Raw genomic sequence first — 23095 nt, forward strand, 5'->3', positions numbered from 1 at the left:
ATTATCATATTTTGATGAATTAATAATCGAAGAAAACAATGCTTGATTTAATGTGTGCAAGAATAGACTTAATGGAATGTGCGATTGTGCACAAGATTATTATATGTGAAAATGTACACAAAGTTATTTCATATGTAAAGGCCCATTAGCATTTATATTTGGGCTAAGGTTTTCCACTTGGAATACTTTTATATTCATAAAATCAAATGAACCATAGTCGCTAATTGTCATGACTAAAATCATTCCCAATGTCCATATAAACCAATAATTAGAGATTGGGAGCCAATATCTAACACCTCCCTTGGTTCCATCATGGCCATATTTAGGCTCTATGTGAATAATCAAGTAATAAATACTAGGGATCTATAAAAAACCATACCATTACATGAGTATACATGATATGAAATCCATAAGACATATGGACTTAAAAGCCCATTCAGCTTCAATGTTAGTGAAAGTAGTCTCAATGGGAGCTATTGTTTCCACATTTGTTTTTTTTTTCTTTGACCATGTTGACTTAAGCTCTATTCTTGTGGTAGCATCTGTCTTTGAGGTGTTCAATCTTTCCATATGGTAGGTATACTCTAGCTTTGGATTGTCTTTGTATCTATAATCCTTAAGCATATGCCCAAGTCTTCCACAAGGTGTGCATCTTGAAGCTGTAAAATTTTCTTTATTCTTTAATTGGCTTTTAGTGAAGTAGTCAGTTGTGTTAAGGTTTACAATCCCAATTTTGCTCTTGGTCTCTTTCGCCTCTTCAAGCAAGGCACTTTCAATGCTTTCATCAAGAGTGGATTCCTTCATATATTTTAAACTAGGCATAATATTATCAAATTCAAGAGGCATGAACTTAATTAATATAGCAATAGCATCATTTTCCTTAGCTTCTTCCTTAATGGTAGCAAGCTAGGCCATTAGGCTCTTCATCTTGTTGATGTGAGATGCTAATGCATCTTCCAGTTTCATGTTTAAGCTATAGAATTCAATTTTCAAGCTGTTGAACTTCTCACTTTTACTATCATTCTTCTATATATAGTAGTCCTTTTCCATATGACCTAGTTTGCCACAGTAATATCACTCCATGTTTTTTTCACTTTAATTTCTTTGCCATCTACCTATGCCTCTCTGTTGGCTCCTTCTACATCTAGAGTGGCTTGTACCTTTGTGTATATTATTCCTATTGTTTTGCTGATCATGATTTCTATTTCTAAAATGGCTTGTACCTTGACCTCTATAGATGAAGATATGCCTCTACCTCTACATGTGTCCATGTAGAAATCCTGCTTTGCCTCTACATGTGTCCATGTATAAGGCATACTCTTGAATATTTTTGAAAGATGATTTACACCTAACATTCATCTCCTCAATGATCATAAGGGATATCAGTCTTCAAAGTTTGGGAAGTTTTCTAGAGTTCGAATAGATGCCCAAAACTGATCAGTCTACCAAGCCTATTCATGTAACTGACACCAAGTCATTGTCATCAACTGGAGCTTCATTAGAGGTGAGGGCCTCTATAAGACCTTTCACTATTAGTAAGTAATCACTCATCTTATTCTTATGCACATGATGTAGCTTTTTCTTCAACTGTGTCTTTTTTACCTTTGTACTTGTGCTATACAACTTTAACCAAGTTATCGTGCATGCATTCTTAGGTGTCATTACGTCATGTATATGGGATCGATCATAGAATCTATCAACACACTTTTAAAAAAAAACCAATACATCACTTTTATGGCTTTCTCAAGCCAAACTTATGCCAAATGAGTGACATCTTCTTTCAAAATCTTTGGCTCCTTGTCATCTGAAACAAACTCTCAATATCCTTTTTCCATAGGGAAGTTTCTCATCCTAAATTTCCATGCTTGGAAGATCTTCTTGACATCTTCTTTCTCATAATCTCACATTAAAATATCATACATAACTTAATAAACAATGTTTGTAAAAACTTCTAGACTTATATAACAAATCTGCAATCTCCAACACACATCTTGTCATGTGTGAACCTATTATACTATAACTAAATATGAATCACTCACATAGATATACATTCACCAAAAACATGAAAATCTCAAATTCTCTACACAAAATATCCTATAATCAAATTTCTACCATAAACTATGCACCAAACTAGAATTGGACCTACGCAACCAAAAAAGGACTCAAAATGGCCTCATATCTTTTTTCTTAAAACACTCCCACATAATATAATTTAAGAACTCTTCCACACAATATAATGCCCCTTTTCTTCACCGGAGGAAAGCTTAAGATCGAGATTAAAAGATAAGATACATCCATGAATATGTAAGTGTAGGTGGGTTGATAATTATTCCTTCTTTATAAATCTAAAATTATAGAAAATGGAACGAATGTTTTCAAAAAATGCCTTAAAATGTCCAAAATTAGGCGAATATTTTCTTAAACCCTTCAAAACGGCCAAAATTTGGGCAAATGTTTTAAGATGCCAAGTGAATTGTTTTTCAAGAAAATCCCAAAAAATAGCCAATTGACGAAGATTAACCCCTATTCTTTTCCTTGCCTTGACTTATAGCTAGCTACATAGATTTTCTTCTGACATAGAGTTACCCTTACCCATGTATTCCACTTCCCTTACCTCTTGCTTTGCTTCTTTATCTCTTCACGTGAACCAATGCTCTGATATCATGAGAAGTATACGAGGAAGAGGACTAGCTTAAGCTTTACGCTTACCAAAAAACATATATACACACAAGAGAGATGAATAGCCGAATTTTCTTCTCTTCTCTATAACCATAACATAAAGAAAGTACTCTCTTACTAAAATATACAAAGGTTGATCCCCATAGTGTGAACCCAACTACATGAGCTGGCACTATAACTATGACATAACTCTAGTGAACCAAAGTGGCCATTACATAACCTATAAACCACTGGTAGCATAATAATCCATAATCTCACCAACCATTCTAGTGGCATAAGTGCAGCGTTGTCATCTTGGGGTGTGCATCGTGACATGTCTCAATAACAAAAGTTGTGGAAAAGATGCAAGGTTTTTATTTCCCATGTGAACCACCTCATATGTAGGCACCTTTACAGTAGGAACTTAGTGAAACATCTAGCTAGCCAAATGAATAGGGAACTCCCCTAGCAAGGATGAGTGTGAATGAACTACAGTGTCTTACACTGGGTTTGAATCTATCCTAGTGGCATCTAAATTAAGTACCCACTCAAAAAAGAAAAAAAGAAAAAAGAAAACCACCACAATAAATGTTTCAAAAAGAAGTAGAGTGTGGCTCTCACAACTAATAGATGACACTTAAAAACATAAACCTCTGCATTGCATTTGTTTGCCCATTAGCACTCTTGCCATGTGTGATGAAACACACTCTACATGTAAGAGCATGTAAATCAACATGCATACTTTGTGCATAAATGAGCGTGCATGTGAACATGAATGCATTCTACCTCAACCAATATGATAAAAGTCGCTTAAGGCTAAAACAAGGCCCTCTGTAGCATACAAAAAAATCGTCCTCCTCAGCTTCCAAGTTAAGAATGACAATCACTTTAGGTGTGATCATCACTCCAGACACAGGAGTCTGTGAATGTGATCGAGGCCAAACCTTGACTGTCCAATAATGAAATACTCTAGGTCAATAAAATAAAATGTGCACCCTTTGTGAACTATGTTTACATGTATCAGGGAACATGACAAAGCACATGTGTCTAGAGGTGATGTTTTAATTATACAGCAAGAGTGTCATCACCCCAGCAGTAGCATAATCTCTGGAGATATCTGCAACAAGGACACAGACAGGTACATGCTTATATGTACCTTGAGGCTTGCATAACCACACCGACAAAAATTGACCTGTTATTTGGATTAAAGTGGTTGTTTCTGTGGGGTGCCGGGTTTCCGTGGATATTTTCTTGGAGTCTCTTGCTCCTTAAAACACAATATCGCTGTTCTCTGCCCATGGGGGCTAATTGAAGTTACTGTCAAAAGATGAAAAATGTTAGCCACAATAACACCTGCATTTGCCTAACGTCACACACCCTTAGACCAATAGGCACCCACGGTGGCAGTGCTAAACCACATTCAGTATTTTTGTGCTAATGACCTTCACCTCTTACAATAGCCTTTGAACATATAAATTAGCAATTATCTCAATCATAGACCACAAATAAATGAGTCATAAGAAGCACTCCAACATTGCCTACTATTACACTCCTAAGTCTGCCGCATACCAAAAATTTGCAAACGTTTGGGGGGGGGGGGGGGGGGGGAAAGAGAGAACTTAAGAAAGAAAATTGCATGTTAAGTGCATGCCTTACCTTTTTGGATTGGCAATATTGTGGCACCAAGTAAGCCAGCTGCTCTTTTTGCAAACTTCACCTCGTCCTAATCCCCAACAAGCACTTGTTAGTAACAAATATACCAACATATCATAATTCATGGACTCCCCTACGCTGGATATCCTAGATGGATGAGGATGACACCCATAGTCAATTGGAAGTTTCAAGGTTTTGAAGGTTTATTTTCGAGAGGTTTTTGTCCCCATCATCTCTCTCTCTCTCTCTCTCTCTCTCTCTCTCTCTCGCCATTCCAGTATAGCATAGAGGCGCCCTCCTTTGCTCTCAGCCGCACAGAGCTGAACAAGGTCATCAGGAAGGACATCATGAGACTGGATACTCAGCGAGACTCCCTTGAGCACAATCTTGCCTGTACACTTAAGCAATTAACATAATTAAACAAGTTGAAAATGGCACCACAAAATAAAGCTTAACAAAGCTGAAAATTGAAATCACTTGCACATTGCACTAGGGTTGGAAAGGGCCGACCCCCCTTGTAATAGATTGTATTATCAAGGTTCATGGTACAAGCTTCACGAACATTCAAATGCCAAACTGTCCATAGGCATTCGCGCAAATGAAAACATCATTGCAAACATGGTTGATTGCTTCTATAGCTTCCATTTGATTTCACAGTCTCAGTCCTCGATCCCTCATAGCTAATCAAATGTAACTATGCTCCATTGGCATCCAAACACAAACATTGTGTGTGCCAAGACCAAGACATAGGACATAATGACTAGTATTTAGATCTTGAGTAAGTGAAAGAGAGCTTAAATGAGCTCTTACCGCAATTCTGCTTCTTGCCTTTGAGCACAACCATCGTATGGTTGATTTCCACTCATGGCTGAATCAGGGTTTCTATAAATTAGGGTTTTTAGCAGGTATTCTAACTCCAAAATTGAGGCTTTTGGGTGCAAAAGATGCCGAAAGCAGAGGCTTATAGATATACTATGGTTTTCCCAAAATTAAGGTTTCTATAAATTAGGACTTTTAACATAATTAGGGTTTTTGTAAATTAGGGTTTATAAAAAATTTGGGGACAATAGAGTACTTCGGAGGCTACATATTCATGAATAGAAGAGGAATTTTGCAAATTGGTGATCATATGGAGACTATATAAGTAAAAGACAAGATTTCTCAAGCTTTCATGGCTATGGGAATCATGAAAAAGAAGAAAATCAGCTTTCCCATAAGTGTCCAAAAATGAAAAGTGAAGCCTCCCATATGATTGGCGCCACTTCTAGAGAGAGGAGAGGGAGGGAAGATAAGCTTTCCCAACATGTAGAGGATGAGTGGAGGGTGCCTATTGGGCCACCCGTCCAAACCATCCCTCCTCTTGACATGTGGGAGTCAAAGCTCATAAAATGCAAAAAAGGGCGCCTGAATATGTGCCTAGCCGGCCGGGAGTGAAAATTGATCCAACCTCTATGAATTGTCCGCTCTAACTTTAATAAAGTGTGGACATGCGAAACAGAAAAATTTGGCATTTGCTCATAAAATGAGCAACATAGAGCAAAGTAGTTTACTTACCACCTATCTACATCCCACAAGCGAGGTCACAGAAGACAATTTCACTCACACAGTTCACAAGAGGACGTCCCCAACTCATAAACTAAACGCACAATTCACGCATGCAACAAAACAGTTCATGCGAAAACAAGTTCAAAACCTTAAATGCATAGATGCAATCCAAGAATGCACCATGAAACAGTTTCTCATTTCATTTAGCTAGTAACCCATGGTACATATTCTAGATATGGACACAAATCAATATTCCCAGCCTACAGACTCTTGGTGTTGACAACAAGTCCTCGACCATGCCAGTCCATCTTATGGAGCTCGTCCATAAGCCTGAAGCGCAAAGAATGCCCAATTAGTGACACTCAATGGACTTTGCAACCACTTGTCCAGCCCCTTGGGACAAAGATGGCCTTTTATAGAGACCATTTTCTTCGCCTAATAGAGGACGGCTTCATCACACGCCCACACTACATGGAAACACATCTGTCATTTGGGATACGATGTGCGATTGGACAGATCCGCACCTCATCCCATCACTTGAGAGTGGAGACAGCCAGATATGGGCCAAGGGCAACTGCACAAGAGGACACGATACGTCAGCTTTCACACAGAGGCTGTGAGACAGAGGCCCACTATGTATGCACATGCCCAGTGTACTATGAGATTAGGGGGAGGTTCCACTGCCTCTTCCGAGATGAATTTGGATGACTTTCCAAGATCATGGATTTCCCAGACCAGAGATGCTTGGGACTTTCTGGAGCTTCGCTGACACAGGGAGTCGCTTTTGCGGCCATAGTTGCAATGACACGCATTTCATCGCAACTGAATGAGACGAAACATTTCATTGTTGCAATGAAACACATTTCTTTCATGCCAGTTGGGAAAACCTAGAAATTCAACGTTTTTTATCCAAAGAGCATGATTTTCAAAAAAAATGTCTACAAGCACCTGGGAAACTGATTGAAGGAGCTCTTGCCTTGCACAAATCAGCCCCCACTAGCTCCTCCCACACTTCCCAAGTTCCATGCCCGCCATCTCTCAAGTTGGTTGTGCTGATTTGTGCTTTTTTTCTTCGATTTTGCAAAAAAAACACAGATTTTGAAATTTGGGGGTTTTCATGCCAGGGTGCCAAATCCAGCCCTGCCTTTGTCAAGATGCCTCGCACTAAGGATGCCGTGTGAGCCCATGTCACTCCTGTATCTAAATATGGTGGTTCAAGCACACAAAAGTGGAAATGCAATTTTTGCGGGGTTTGCTCAGGAGGGTCTATAATCCATGTTAAGGCCCATTTCACAGGTTTAACCGGGAAAGGCATTGGTGCATGCAAACTTGTGCCTGCAAACATCAAAGCTGAGCTACAAGATTGGAAAAGACAGCAACTGGTAAGCCGTAGTTGTGGGCCTGTGCCTAAGGACATTGGGGCTAGTGAGGATACAGGTGATATATCAAAGAGAACACGGTTGGGTTCAGAGGAAGATGCACAGAGCCAAGCAGGATTGGGGGGTGCTGGTAGTTCCACTCCCACATTAACACGAACCCTTTTGCCCGCAACACCTAGAGCTTCTCTAAAGAGAGCAAGCATTCAAGCAAGCATGCAAAAGCAGGCAATTAAAGATGCAACTAGGGAACTCACTAGGTATTTCATCCAATGCGCTTTGCCTTTTCACATTGTGCGCACACTACGATGGAAAAAGGCCATGAGGGCAATCAGCTGCATTGGATGCAAGTGGGAGGGACCCTTCCTCCTATAAGACACTGCGCACTAAAGAGCTCAGAAGAGAGCAACAAGCAATGGACGTGGAGATGGAGCCATTAAAAGCCACTTGGAGCAAGTATGGTTGCACATTGTTATGTGATGGGTGGTCAGATATACGCAAGAGGAATGTGTACAATATTTCGGTGTCCTCTTGCAAGGGCACTATGTTTTTGTGTGCCATTGATGCATCTGTGCCTGGAGGCTCGGATAGTGGTGACAAGAGAGTTTATATGGTCATATCTCCGCGAGGCTATCATGGAGATAGGCCCACAAAACATAGTGCAGGTGGTCACTGACAATGGTAGCAACTGTGTTTCTATGGGACGGATGCTAGAGGATGAGTTCCCGCAGATTGTATAGACTCCATGTGCATCCCATAGCCTAAACTTGCTCATTGAAGATCTTGCCAAGATTAGGTGGATTGGTGACATCTTTGATACTGCGCGTAGCTTAGTGAAGTTTGTTACCAAGAGGCCCAAGGTCTTGGCAATGTTTCGTGCCAATAGTGACCTTGAGCTTCTGAAGCCCTCACAAACCATGTTTGCATATATGTTCATTGTGGGAGAGGGTAGTGAGAGTCCGACACGGACTCATGCGCACAGTGGTCTACCGAGAGTGGATGAGCTGGGAGGACCATGAGCACCCGAAGGCAGTTACTTTTGCACACAGAGTGATGCAAGAAGGTTGGTGGAAGGAGGCATAGGCTTTGTTGAGCGTTCTTCAACCAATCTATAGTGTTCTTCACATTATAGGCATGGAGGACACCACTATTGGACTCTTGTACAAGTTCATGGACTGGATTGGAGAAGCTCTTAACCGATGCACTCTCTTGACAGATGAGACGTACTGAACTTCCAACTAGTTGCCTTCTTGTTGTAACTTGTATTGTAGGCTTTAGCTAAGAGCTTTGATCATTCATGACTAATTTTCACGGTTGAGGACATACGACGGGTTTGGAACGACCGGTGGGATTGGTTCCATAGACCAATCCACGCGGTTGCCCACATATTGCACCCTCTCTGGCGTAGTGAGGCGCAATATGTTAATGAAGAGTTGGAAGATGGATGGCAAGATTACATTCAGAAATGGACAGGAGGAGACGCGGAGCTCATGAGACACCTGGAGGATGAGCGGCTAGTGTATCGGAATGCTAGCCACGCATTTGGTAGACAGACTGCATGCATGCGAAGAGACACAGCTTCAGCCAGTCTCATGGTGGGAGAAGTATGGGATCAGTAGCCCTCATTTGGTGAGTACAACTCTAAAAGACCTTAGATAAGTCTGTTATTGACATAATACATTGATCAATGATGATTATACTTAGTACTTAAAAAGTTTCTGTATTTTAATGGCAGAAACACCTTGCCATTCGAGTCCTCTCACATGATTGCAGCTCGGGTCATGCTGAGAGGAGATGGAGGACATGGGCCCTCTTCAATACAAAAAAAAGAGGAACAGGTTGTCTACTGCTCAGTTGGAGCGGTTGGTGTATTGCCATTGCAATCTCCGCCTAATTGAGTAGTCGGGCAATCCGATAGAGTCTTGCCACGTCAATGTCGATAAAATTGACATTGAGAAGATGAAAGATGTCCCAAAGATTCCTCAGCAGGACCGCGACATATATGCCATGTTGTATGAGGAGTTGATGGCACTTGCTCATGGCACACAAGCATCTGCCACATCATTATCAGGAGGTGCTAGTACCAGTGCAGGAGCTGAGACGAGTGCAGCACATAGTCACAGGGGACAAAAGGGACGGTAGCTTGGGACGTTGAGACGCCGTCTTGGGACGCGTCAGAAACAAGAACGAAAGGGGACGGTCGGACGCCCCCCTGGAGGCATCCCTCACAAGGGATGGGGGACGGGGACAACTGCTAGCCAGGGAACATTGTAGGGGACGGAACTGTGGGCGGACAGCAGGAAGCTTGCGCCCTGCAACAGCTGTTTTTTGGGCCATTTCTAGCCGTTTATGGCTGCTTGGGTGGCCGTTTGGGGACGCCTTGGCCTTTTAGACTTGGGCCTTGGTCCTTGCCTCTCCCTTGCCTTGGCCTTTGAGGCTTGCTGCTTGGCCCTTGCCTCTCTCTCTTGGCCCTTGCCTCTCTCTCTTGCCTATCTATATAAGAACAAGGCTACAAGGCTACAAGCACACACACACACCTTCAAGCAACTCTCTCTCTCGTCTCTTGAGTCTTGAGTCTTTGGCACTTTGCAAGTTTGCTCATTGCTCAAGCCTCAAGCAGCAAGCCACACTCTATTATGAGTGTATCTACTCTCTCTAGTCTCTCTCCCTCAAGTGTCATGACTCATTGTGTATCTACTTAATTATTAATACAATCAACCGTCAACGCCTTTACTCTTTGATTGGCGTATTTTGTTAATATGACTCAAAAGCTTACCATTTTAGTGTAAATTTGTGCTCATTTTAATGTACTTCCAAAGTAGAATAAGCGTAGAGTAGAAAAACTTTTTAAAAAAAGTGTTTTTTGAGTGCTGTTCCCTCCCCCATCCCCGTTCCCTACTTAATGGCCGTCCCCCATCCCGTCCCCGTCCCCCGTAACCGTCCCCCGTCCCTTGTGACTATGGTGGAGCAGCTAGCAGCTTCATCCTCTTCTGAGATTGACATTGAGTCTACCGAGGAGGCTACCAATAAGGACATCGAGGATGTTAGTGTTTGAGTGCCCAGAGTCCAGATTGAGGACTCTAGTCTTTGGGGCTGTCAAGCTCCTCTAGTTTACTATTTGTCATGCATGATTGCATCTATCAGCATGCTTTACTGTGTATTTAAGACTTCAGTTTTCTTTCTTTATATCAGCTCAAGAATCAGACTTTTGTGATCACTTTGAGTGCCATTATTGAGTAGTTGCCATTATTGATGATGTAATCCAGATCTTGATTCTTGATGTTGCCAATTTATTTATGCCAATTGGTCAATTGGGTGCCCACTGTAATTGGGTCACCCAGATTCTTTAGTTTTATCTTGTAAACAAGTTTTAATGTGTAAATGATGCATGTTTTAATATTGTTTTGCAGGGAAGACAACATATTTTTAACATATTATAAACTTGTATATAAATTTTGGGGCCTATACCACCACTTTTTATATGAAACGTTTTGAAACTTCTAGGAAATGAAAGAAACGTTTATGAAACACATTTCATGAAATGCCTGGCCACTATGTTTGCAGCCTAGACCAACGGCACCCATCAGAGGACCAGTACAGAGAGCTCTCACCGACTTCTTCCAAAGCAAAGTGACGACGGAACATTCACCCACTACACCCGACCTTCAGGTTGATGCAGGAGCTCGGCCGCGAGGAGTGACACTAGAAAGAGCAGAGCCATTGTGCTATTATGTAGAGCCCGGCGCCATCAACCTCATGGTCCCCGCCCACACCCGCGTCACTACAGGAGGATCAAAGCCATCATCTCCCACCACCATAGGACTTTCTCCTGCCGGCCCAGCTTTACTACATTGGGTGCAATGTTGCAATGTCCTATGGGTGATATGAGAGCTGGACACTTCTTGTTTTGGGATCAAATCTGACATTTCAGCTCTTATTACTTTCTTTTTTTATTTTTAGTACCCATGATGATGTATGTCATGGACATGATGTAACCTTTTGGTCTCATAGGTCATTTTACCTTTTGTAGACGTTTCCATGGACAGTTTTGTTGTATCACCCCAGTGAGATAGCTATATATATACCTAGCTATGTTTATGTTTTCTTTCTGTTTTATTTTCCATTCCATGATGAGATATGCCATGGACATTATTGTATCACTTGGTCTCATAGGCCCATTGGGTCTTTAGTAGACGCTTAATATATCTTTCTATCTTATTTGTTTGACTTACACCAGGCCTGACACTTCTTACAGTGTTGATGTTCTCAGTCAGTCTTCTTTGGCTCCTTGACATTCTCATTGGCAGGCCGCTCTAAGGGTTCTCCGATACTTATCCAGTACCTTGGACTATGGTCTCTCTTTCAGATAAGGCACCGATCTTGTTGGATACTCTAATGTTGTGGGCAGGTGATCAAGATACTCGATGATCCACTTCTCGTTATTGCTTCACTCTTGGTTCCAGTCTTATTTCTTGGAGATCCAAGACGCAGAATACTGTTTCATTATCTTCTACTGAGGCTGAGTACCGTGCTTATCTGGATACCTGTTGTGAGCTGTTATGGTTGTTCTAGATGTTGTGAGCAATCTTGATGTACTCTCGGATTCTCCGATCCGTATTCTTACTACGGACAACCAGAGTGCCTTGGCGTTGGCTCAAACTTCATCCTTCCATGGCAAGATCAAATATATTGAGGTCCACTTTCACTTTGTTCGTGAGCTGGTCGCCGACGGCATCATTACACTGGAGTATTGTCCTTCTCAGGACAACATTGCTCATCTCTTCACCAAACCTCTTCCTCGAGATACTATTGATCAGCTCCATATCTATATGGGATTCGGACCCCCGTGTTAGAGCTGAGAGGTGTTGGACATGTCATCTCCAGCTCTCTTTTACTCCATTTTATGCCCCTTTTTTATCCAAATATTTATCTTATATTTTTAGAGATTTTTTCCATATTTCTTAGGCCATTTTAGGCATTTTTATCTGTCGTGGACATTTGTCCTGGCCGACTGCTCTACATGAGATGTATATAAGCATGGCCATTGTGCCTTCATAATTCATTCAATACAATTCAATACTTTTCAGTTCTTGGCTCAAGTGTTGGATCTCTCTTGGCTATCTACTCTCTGTTGTGTGATCTCTATTTGCTTCCGCTTCATATTCACATATTCTCACGTCATGCACATGGACTGCAGCTGGATCATCTCCCCCCATTTTAGTACAGCCTGCACTTCCACACCTTGATCTCTCACAACAAGAGGATCAACCAAATCATCTGGTTGGAGGCCTACACATACATCAGACTTGGGTGTCATCATCAGAGAAAGGGACGAAACGTGAGCTCTATAGGGAGCATTTTTTGAGACTCGCCAAGGATGGATTCTCTGAGATCCCAAGGTACATGTAGATCCACATGTCACATGCTATGCGCATCGCAATTGGTCACCTCAAAGTATCCTCCCACTACCTCCGAGTAGAGACTAGGAAACAAGCAACATCCCACTAGAGGAGGATATGCAAAGTATGCATCATAGGGGAGGTAGAGGACGAGGCCCACTATATGTTCAGATGCCTAGCGTATTATGAGATACGGGGGAGCTTTTACTCTCAGTTTCGGGCCATTGGCATGGCTGATGCAGTATGAGGACCAGAGATGTCTCGGGATGTACTTCATAGACCTCATACGACAGACATGGAGTATTAAGGGGACATGCTGAGAGACAATGTCAGCCCATACAAGATGTTGCCCGAGTACAGCACAAGCATCCACATCAGCCACCAGCACCAACACTTCCACATCAACATCAGCTCATACTAGCCATACACATGAGCCATATTCGCGTCCTAGACAAGTCCTAAGTGAGCAAGCCTACTCCATCCTACGTGCCAGGTGCCCCCGACACAAAGCACCTAGGAACTCCACCACACAGACTGCAGATCCATGAGATTCTCCGGCAACATGACATGCCCTCACCATAGTCACATTTGCCATCAGGAGGCTTATAGAATCGTGTTTCAGTTTTACATCCTATTTTAGTTTTTCCATGGCACTCTATAACCATGGTATCATTGTACTATACATGTCATGGCAATATGATTTGAGAACATCAAAGGCCAGTTGATTATAAAATTATGTCTAACCAAGTGTATGTGGATGAAATACACTAGACAACTGTAACTTAGTCCCAAATGATTTCTAGAAATGTCCAGAAATGTTAAGTGAACTTGTGAACTCTGTCTAATGTGATTGTCCGTGGTAAACCACAAACAAGGTAGAAAAGTTGGATAAAAAGTCCAGCAATATCTTCCGTTGTGGCCGTCTGCTTGCAAAGAAAGAACATGCAAAACTTACTGAACCGGTCAACAATGGTCATACACTGTGTATTCTTGCTTCCCATAGCTGCAAGAAGAGGGCCTACGAAGTCCATGCCGATATCTTGAAAAGGTCCCTCTGGAATACGCAAACGCTAAAGCAACCCCACCTCCTTCGCGTGTGGAACCTTCACTTTCAAGCAAATCTAGCATGCTTGGACATATTGGTAGAGGTCTCTTCTGATTTTTGGCCAAACGCTCACTTCTCCAAGGTACTATTGATACCGTGATGACCCCCAACAAGAGAATCATGGGCATCATGAAGAAGTGCCTATCTTTTCTCCCTTCATACATAGTCGGTTTTTGTAGAACAACCAACCATTTTGAACTCTATAGTGGCCCGGTTTTGAACCGAGGGCCAAGTTGAGTCCCGAATTCCGGAGAATCTACAAATTGTGCCTTCATACTATCTGAATCTTTGCTTGGAATCCCAAGCACAGTGGACTATTGCATGGTCCGAATGGTGGGCTTTCGACTAAGAGCATGAGCAATAGGGTTACTCAATCATGCCTCGAGTAAGATTGCTAGCGTCGATAATCACCTCGAATGGGTCATCCCATGATGACAGCTTAAGAACTGGTGCTTCTGAGGCCACTTTCTTCAATGCATAAAATGCCTTAAGAGCGTAGCAGACACTTTCTCTCGATGTATCTTCACCCCCTTGAGCAAATCTTTGAGAGGTGCCACATGGTCGGAAAACTTGCCCACGTGTATTGTAGGCGTGGCAAAGACCCACGAATGACCTGATTTCTTGAGCAGTCTTGGGAATTTCCCAATCCAATATAGATTGCACCTTTTCAGGGTCAAGGCAAATACCGGAAGCACTCTTCTTCTCATTGATGTAAAGCTCATTGTCCCGCAAAAGTTGCAAAGACTTTTTTCACATCCCACTCATGCTGCTCTTCTACAATGGCCGAAAAAATAAGTACATCATGAAAAAAGTTGAATAAGAACTTTCCAATGAGATCTATGAACACCCGAGACATCATCTTGTTGAATGTCACTGGTGCATTAGTGAGTCCGAACAGCATTACCACAAACTCATAACAGCCATACTCGGTCCTGAAAGCCGTCTTTGGGATGTTGGCCTCAAAGATTCGCACCTGATGGTAGCTACTCTTGAGATCTATCTTGGAAAAATACTTAGCATCATTGAGATGCTCCACAATGTACTCAAACTTGGGCATTGGAAACTTGTTCTTGATAGTGAGCTTATTAAGTGCCCTGTAGTCCACACATAAGCATGCGGTCTCGTCTTTCTTTTGGACAAATAAGATGGGCACAACAAACGGCGAGGATGATGGCCATCCTGTAGCAATAACTAGGACAAATGTTGTTCCATCTCGCCCTCCAATGCCTTCAACAGGCGATAGGAGAACTTATTGGGAGGCTCTGTCCCTAGCACCAACTCAATCCAATGATCAAGACAAATGAGTGGGAGCTTGGGCGGGAGGTCATCCCTTGACATGATGTCTTGGAACTGCGGAAGAAGACTTGCCAACCATTCCTCTAAAGATGTTGTTTGAACAGCGGATTGTTGACTGCGGATATAGATCAACGCACACTCGGCTCCTTTTCTAATTGCTCATTGGGCCTAGACATGAGAAATGCGTGAAATTCCAAGGATGCTGCTATCCTTGCGAATTATGACGGGCTCAGGTAAACCGTCAACAATAGTGAAGGTATCCTACCACCAATCAAGGATGGGCGCAAACTCCCAAAACCATTGGATGCCGAGAATCATGTCACGCTCTAAAAGTGGTGAAACAATGAAGTTTCGCTAAAATGTGGCCTTCTAAACATGGAACCTCAAACTGCTAAGCTTTGTAAGTAATGTGCATGCGGAGACCCATCCACTACTGGATGGTGTGATACTAAGGTATAGCCCATCTTAGCAACCAACTGTGGAAACATGGCATCCTCAGAGTTGCCCATGTCAAAAAGGACAATGAACTGATGTCTCTTCATTAAGCCATAGGCAAGCCACAAGGATCAAAGCTTTTGTCTCTTCAACCTCGCTCTCCTGCTTATCATCAACTACCACTGGAGGCACTGGATTCAAAGCGGGCAAAAGCTGAACGACATTCGAAATCAAGGGTGGGGGGAAGGTGTAGCTTTGGTAGTGGCCACTGTAGAGGAGAATGCCTTGGCGGCTTTCTCGGCCTAGTACCTCTTTTGTTCTTCTAGCTCGAAATAACCTCCATTAATGCCCTCCTTGGCCTTCTCCTCAAGTGTCTTCTCAAGTTTTGCCTCTGTGTTTTTGTTACCGCTTAAGTTGCCTTGAGACTCCTTATTGTCCTTATTGTCATTGTTGTTCTGTGATCTCTTACCCAGCTGGGATGAGGACAATGGTCACCACTGGCACAAAACAGGACTCACGGCTCTGGAGCTTCAACACAAGCTCGATTGGGAAACGATGCAACTTCAGCATCAGCAAACACTGGCAACCTTAAAGGCCAGTCTGATAGCCACGCTTCCCAAACTGGCACGTGGTCCCAGTTGCTCCACCACCCCATTCACTGTTGGGTTTTATGCTGCGTATGCACCCAGAGGAGTGCTAGTGATCATCAGTAGATTACTGGGGCACTTTTTACTTCAGTTAGTGGAGGTTTTTCCCCCAGTTTTAGCTTAGTTTCACTTATAATAGTTTATAAGTGATTTAGTCCACCTGGCACACTTTATGGCCGGACCATGTGAACACATCTTTTAGGTCACTTCATTATGTGGCTATTGTACTTCACTTTATCACTACTGAATACAAGTGAGTAGTCGTGTTCCTTCCTCTGCCTCTCACGTTTCTGTTTGAAGTACCTCCAAACCCTAACCCTAATTGCTGAGCACCTTCATTTGGTATCAAAGCCTCCAGGTTGGCCTGCCCTGCCCGTACTGTTCTATGCCACTAGCTGCCCTCGTCGTCAATTGCCCGTACAGTCCTGCGCAGCCAGCCGACTGTTTCCGTACAGCAGGCGCCGACTGTTTCCGTACTGCTGTCCTGTACAACCTGCAGTCGACCAGCCAACAGCTTCTGCTCCGTACAGCAGCTTGCTCAGTACAGTCACGCCTAGTACCTGCAGGTGACCTACATAGGCTATCAGCTGCTCGCCCAGCTCCGTACAGAACCTGCTGCTGTGTACCTGCTCGCCCACCTCCGTACAGTCCGTACAGTCATCGTACAGTACTGTAGTTGTACAATCATCAGTAACTGCACTGTACAGCAGTCCAGTACCTGCTGCGCGGACCTGAAGCCAACCAGTCGACTGTAGTATCCATACAGTATCTGCTGCGTGTACCTGCACAGTACAGTCGACTGTACCTGCTCCGTACAGCAGACCAGAACCTGCTGCGCTTGCTTCGAACTGTTGTTTACCTACAGTCAACTTGTACCTGCAAAAATCACAGTTGTGGTAAGCTTTACAAGTTTTGAAATTTGGGCATTTTTCTCTGTGAAAATTTTTTGGCAGATACAGGCAGATTTTCTTGCAAAGAAATCTCTACATGTTTTTTTGCAAGGTTTTGGGTGCAGTAATTTTGGGCATTTTGGCACTGTGTAAGCCATTTTTGCTGCTCTACTCAGTCAATGGTGCATTGTTTTGCACATTCAGAGGATTAAGAGTGCAGGCATATTTGGGTTAGCTGTATTCAGTGGAGTACAGTTGCTTTCAGGGTTGTTGCTATTGGGTTTTTTGATACACAGGTACAACATTGTGCATTGGCATAATGGCAAATCAACAGCACAGTGATGTATTTACGTATTTGTCTAAGGAAGACAAGTTGGATGGCATGAACTACTCCTTGTGGAGTTTTATGCTGAGAAATGTGCTCGGGGCAAAAGGTCTTTGGGATTTTGTGAGTGGTGATGAACCACGTCCAGGTCCATTGGCTCCAGAGACTCCTCCCCAAGGGGGTGCTCGTGGACGAGGACAACAGGTACAGGCACCAGGTCAGCCATTGCCTGTTCAAAGAACAAATGCTCAGAAGACATGGGATGCCAGAGATGCACAAGCCTTGTCACTCATTGCATTGTCAGTACAGAGGTCTATTATACCTCATATTCGTTCAACTGGCTCTTCACGGAATGCATGGGTGACTTTGGAGCAGATGTATGCTGCTCGTAATGAGGCTCGGATCTCGTTTTTGAAAAGAGAGCTGGAAAATCAGAAAATGCATGAAGGAGATGATATGTCTAGCCACTTGAACAAGCTACACGATTTGAGAGAGCAACTCATCAATGTGGATGAGATTATTCCTAAGACACAGCTTGTGTCCACCATCTTGAACTCTTCGCCAAGATCTTACTTGGCTTTTCATACCTCTTTGAGCCTCAGCATGAGGAATGCTGTTGAACCCCTTAAGTATCAGGAACTTGTTGCTCTCTTGCTACAAGAAGAGCAAATCAGGAAGAATATGAACATGAACACAAGTGCTGAACAAGCATTTACTACAGGTCAAAAAGGGAAAGGCAAATCTCAGCCAAAGAGTTCAAATCAGAATTCAGGTGATGGTGGTTCATCTCAGGAAACCAAGAAAGGTGATGGACAGCCCAAGAAGAAGGGCAAATGCCATTATTGTAAGAAGCCAGGTCACTACATCACAGAGTGTAGGAAGAGGATTGCCAAAGAAAAGGCAAAGGAATCTGGGATGTCTGTAAATGATGCCTCTAAAGCTCCTCCACCAGAGACTGCTTCTTTTGTTGAGGACAGGGATTACTGTTTCTACACATGCAGCTATGATGCCTCTTGGTCTTCACAGGCACTCAGTATGACAGAGCATGCATGTACTTGGTATTTTGATAGTGGTGCTTCAAAGCATATCACATCTCGCAGGGATTTGTTTTGTCATGTAGGCCCTGCCCCTGTTGGCAAAACTGTTCAATGTGCCAATAATGTTTCATATCCAGTTCGTGGCATTGGGGAGATTCAGCTCACAGCCATTGATGGCTCTATTCTTCGCCTTACAGATGCCTTATATGTACCAGGGATAAAGAAGAATTTGTTGTCCATTTCTTCTTTAGCACACTGTGGTATGCAAGTCCACTTTGATGATGACAAATGCATGGTCAGAGACAAAGCTAATGCTTTGATCTTGATGCTTACTGATACATTATGTCATGGACTTTATTAGTTGGATGCATTTCAGCCAGTGGATCAGTCTGCTTATAATGCATTCACTCTTACTCCAGCTATGGTTGATGCGGAGTTATGGCATGCTCGCATGGGGCATGTAAATTTTGGTAGTCTTATGCTTATGCAGCGACATAACATGTTCACAGACCTACCTCTTTTGGAGAAGCCTCCAGATCACATATTGGAAGGATGTATTATGGGAAAAATGCATCGGTTTTCCTTCCCACGTGATCAGGCTCTACGAGCAACTGCAAAGTTGCAGCTTATACACAATGATCTTTAGGAGGTTGCTTCTATTTTGCTACATTTATTGATGACTTCTCTCGTATATGCTGGGTCTATCCGTTGACACAGAAATCACAGGTATATGATGCATTTTTGGCCTTTGTAGCACTTGCTGAAACAGAGTCAGGATGCAAGGTTAAGACTCTCCGTTCTGACCGAGGGGGGGAATATATGTCACACATGTTGAATTCCTTTCTTGAGAGTAAAGGTATCAAACATCAGTATACTACTCCTTATACTCCACAGCAGAATGGGGTTGCAGAAGGAAGAATCGGTCACTCATGGAGATGGCTAGATGTATGTTAAAGGCAAAGAAGCTACCACATATCTTTTGGGTGGAAGCTGTCATGTGTGCTTGTCATATTTTGAATCGATGTCCCACAAAGGCATTGGTTTCCATTACTCCTTTTGAGGCTTGGCATGGCCGCAAGCCTTCGGTATCACATTTTCGTACTTTTGGGTGTCTTGCATATGCACACATACCCAGAGAGTTGAGGAGGAAGTTGGATGATAAAGCCACAAAATATATTTTTGTTGGGTATAGCCGTGAGAGCAAGGGCTACCGGTTATATGACCCACTATCTAGGAAGATATTCACTACTCGGGATGTGATTTTTGATGAAAAATCAAAAATATCCATGGCTGGTTATGATGCAAATCAGGCTGAAAATGATGTGTTTGAAGGTCTACTACCTATGGAGTTTCATTCCACAGTTGGTGATCCAACCCATGAGGGTACAGGACAGCCAGCCAATCATGAAGGTGGTGCAGAAATTCAGCAGCAAATTGAGCCAGAAGTTGAGCCAAATATGGGGCAGCAGGCACCACAGGTCACACACATACCTAGATGGTATTTGAGGACATTACAGGACAGCCATCTAGAGGGTCCTCTTGCTGGTCGTACTCGTAGGGAGACAAGGACCAATGAGCATGCACACATCATGGATTTGAATATGGTTATGGCAGCCAGTTTACAGGATGATGATGAGCCTGATTCATTTGTGGATGCACGAGACAATGTGCATTGGAATAAAGCCATGCAGGATGAGCTTGATTCTATTAAAAGGAATCAAACATGGGATTTGGTTGATCTGCCCAAAGGCAAGAAAGCCATTGGTACTAAGTGGGTCTATAAGTTGAAAAGACATGCAGATGAATCCATTGACAGGTACAAAGCCTGTCTAGTTGCAAAGGGCTATGCACAGAAGAAGGACATTGATTATGAGGAGACATTTGCTCCTACATCCCGTATGTCGACACTTAGGTGTGTCATTGCATTGGCTCCACATCGTGGTTGGGTTGTTCACCAGTTGGACATCAAGACTGCTTTCCTACATGGGAACCTCGAGGAGGAAGTTTATGTATATCAGCCCATAGGTTTTGCAGAACATGGTCATGAAGGGAAAGTATGCACGCTGAAAAAGGCCTTGTATGGTTTGAAACAAGCTCCACGAGCTTGGTATGCAAAGATAGATGCTTTCCTACTCACTCAAGGCTTTGTGAACAGTCCATCAGAAGCCACTTTGTATGTAAAGAAAGAAGAGAAAGATCTGCTGGTCATCAGTCTTTATGTACATGATCTTTTGCTCATGGGATCAAATGATGACAAAATTGCAACTTTTAAAGAGATACTGCAACAAACATTTGACATGTCTGATTTGGGGCTCGTACACTACTATTTGGGCATACAGTTTGTGCAAGATAACAGAGGCATTGGGTTGTTGCAATCTCGGTATGTTGCTAAACTTCTGGAGAAGTTTAAATTTCAGGATTGCAAGCCTATTAGCACTCCTATGGAGCCTGGGATGAAACTGTCACTACAAGATGACAGTATTTCTTTTGATGCCACTACATATGCTCAGGCTGTTGGGTGCCTTATTTATTTGTGTACTACACGGCCAGATATTCAGTATGCCGTATCTCAGTTGAGCAGATTTATGCACAGCCCGTGATTGTCACATTGGCAAGCTCTGAAGCGTGTATTTCGGTATTTGTAGGGTACCTTGTCTCTTGGATTGCTTTATCTTGAGGGGGGTGACATGCAGTTATGTGCTTACAGCGATTCAGATTGGGCTGGTGATTTTGATACCAGACATTCCACTAGTGGAAATTGTTTCTTTCTTGGCTCTTCATGTATTTCTTGGCTAAGCAAGAAACACACCACAGTGGCCACTTCGTCTTGTGAGGTAGAGTACAGAGCAGCCTACACTACTACCGTTCAGTGTGTCTGGCTGCGTCGTCTCATGACTGATATGGATATTTCAGTGGAGGAGCCTACACCTATCTATACTGATAGTCAGAGTGCCATTGATGTGGCCAGGAATCCTGTGTTTCATGCTCGCACGAAACATATTGAGATTCACTATCATTTTGTTCGGGAGAGACTCCAGGCAGGTGATATCAGTCTGATCTACTATCCTACAGATCAGAATGTGGCAGACATCTTCACCAAGGCATTACCACGTCCGAAATTCGAAGCATTCCGCACTGCTTTGAATTTGTTTCCTTTTGGTGGATGATGTACAGTGATCACATATCACTCCAGGGGGGTTTGTTGGGTTTTATGCTGCGTATGCACCCAGAGGAGTGCTAGTGATCATCAGTAGATTACTGGGGCACTTTTTACTTCAGTTAGTGTAGGTTTTTTCCCCCAGTTTTAGCTTAGTTTCACTTATAATAGTTTATAAGTGATTTGGTCCACCTGGCACACTTTATGGCCGGACCATGTGAACACATCTTTTAGGTCACTCCATTATGTGGCTATTGTACTTCACTTTATCACTACTGAATACAAGTGAGTAGTCGTGTTCCTTCATCTGCCTCTCACGTTTCTGTTTGAAGTACCTCCAAACCCTAACCCTAACTGCTGGGCACCTTCATTCACCACATCCGTGCTCAACCAAGCTTCAGTAACTATGATGGTAAGTGTGATCATTCTCTAGTCACTGAGTTTATCTATCAATTTGTCACATATTTTCCATTTGCTAAGATTGCAAATAAAGTCCATCTGTCGACTCCACATCTCACTGGGGAAGTCGTTACTTGGTGGCAAGTTGCAACATTGATCGGGTCTTCGTACAGATCCAACCACTTGCACGATGCATTACGTATAGGATACCTTTGTGTTCGACCTCAAAGCCAGATTTCTTCCACCCCAATACATGAGGATGAGTTTTACAAGCTCTCCTAGAATGGGTCTCTAGTCTTCTTCTACCTTGTGTTTGGCTACCTCAGCCTTCCGTTCCTCCGTAAGTTCGTGACGTCTTTGCTGCTCCATTAGAAGAAGCATGCATTCAAATTTTGTGGGACCCTTCTCTTTAGGCTGCTCTTTAAATTTTTCTGCTTCTTTTTCCTCTTTTGCCTGTTGAAGTTGTACCTTTAATGATCTGTTTTGCTCCATCAACTCTTGAAGGAAATCTTTAGTGCTTTGCGGAAGCGTTTCTTCTTTCATGGTGTCTTCTTGGACACTTTCTTCTTCTGCAATGGTGTCTTCTTGGACACTTTCTTATCTTCTTTGAAGCTTCTTCTTTTTCTCCTGACATGGACTGCAAGGTGGTTTTTCTCAACTTCAGTTTTACCATCCAAGGAATGCTCACTTCAGGTAGCCAGAAGCTCTAATATTAACACGTAGCATGCAACCAGTATAATCGTGCAACTCGCAACAAGCAAGGCCTTCTTTATACCTTATTTTAGTCAATGTGAAGCAATCCACTTTTATCTTTAATACAAGAGATAGAGCTGTAGAAAGAATATGTAGAGTCGACACGAGATTGGTTCCCATCTACCCACTTAAGGGCCCCCTCCGGCAAGCACGAGTACTTTCTTTATTGCTTTGGAGAACTTTCTTTACAATGCAGAAAACTTACCAATGATGGTTGACTGGGGAATGCCAAACGCAAGGACGAGGTAGACCAAACGTTGGTTGAACCATCAAGCGGACTGAAGACAACTTTGAAGCCAATTCGGAAGCCACTATGCAGACCCAGATCTGCTGAGGGAGATGCAAGACTGAGAGCTGAATGCTGAAGAAGACTTCAGGATGCCTTGGACTAAAGCACAATGAACTGCTTTGCTGAGAATA

The 23095-nt window shown here is 42.9% G+C and overlaps 1 protein-coding gene across 5 annotated transcripts in view; it reads right to left on the reverse strand.

The window, feature by feature from the left end:
* Nucleotides 1-3291: 3291 nt before the first annotated feature.
* Nucleotides 3292-23095, reverse strand: part of LOC147630840 (S-adenosyl-L-methionine-dependent methyltransferases superfamily protein) — a 60636-nt gene continuing 40832 nt past the window's right edge. For all 5 annotated transcript variants that reach the window (XM_086809218.1, XM_086809219.1, XM_086809221.1 and 2 more), the window contains 2 exons: nucleotides 4315-4381; nucleotides 3292-3975 (listed from right to left, as the gene is read on the reverse strand). In XM_086809218.1, coding sequence (XP_086665344.1) covers nucleotides 3863-3975; nucleotides 4315-4381 — 180 coding nt within the window. In that variant the 3' untranslated portion in view covers nucleotides 3292-3862. The remainder of the gene's footprint in view (nucleotides 3976-4314; nucleotides 4382-23095) is intronic.

Source organism: Cibotium barometz, chromosome 15 (genome assembly GCF_041138505.1).
Source record: "Cibotium barometz isolate CiBa-2024 chromosome 15, ASM4113850v1, whole genome shotgun sequence".
NCBI lineage: Eukaryota > Viridiplantae > Streptophyta > Polypodiopsida > Cyatheales > Cibotiaceae > Cibotium > Cibotium barometz.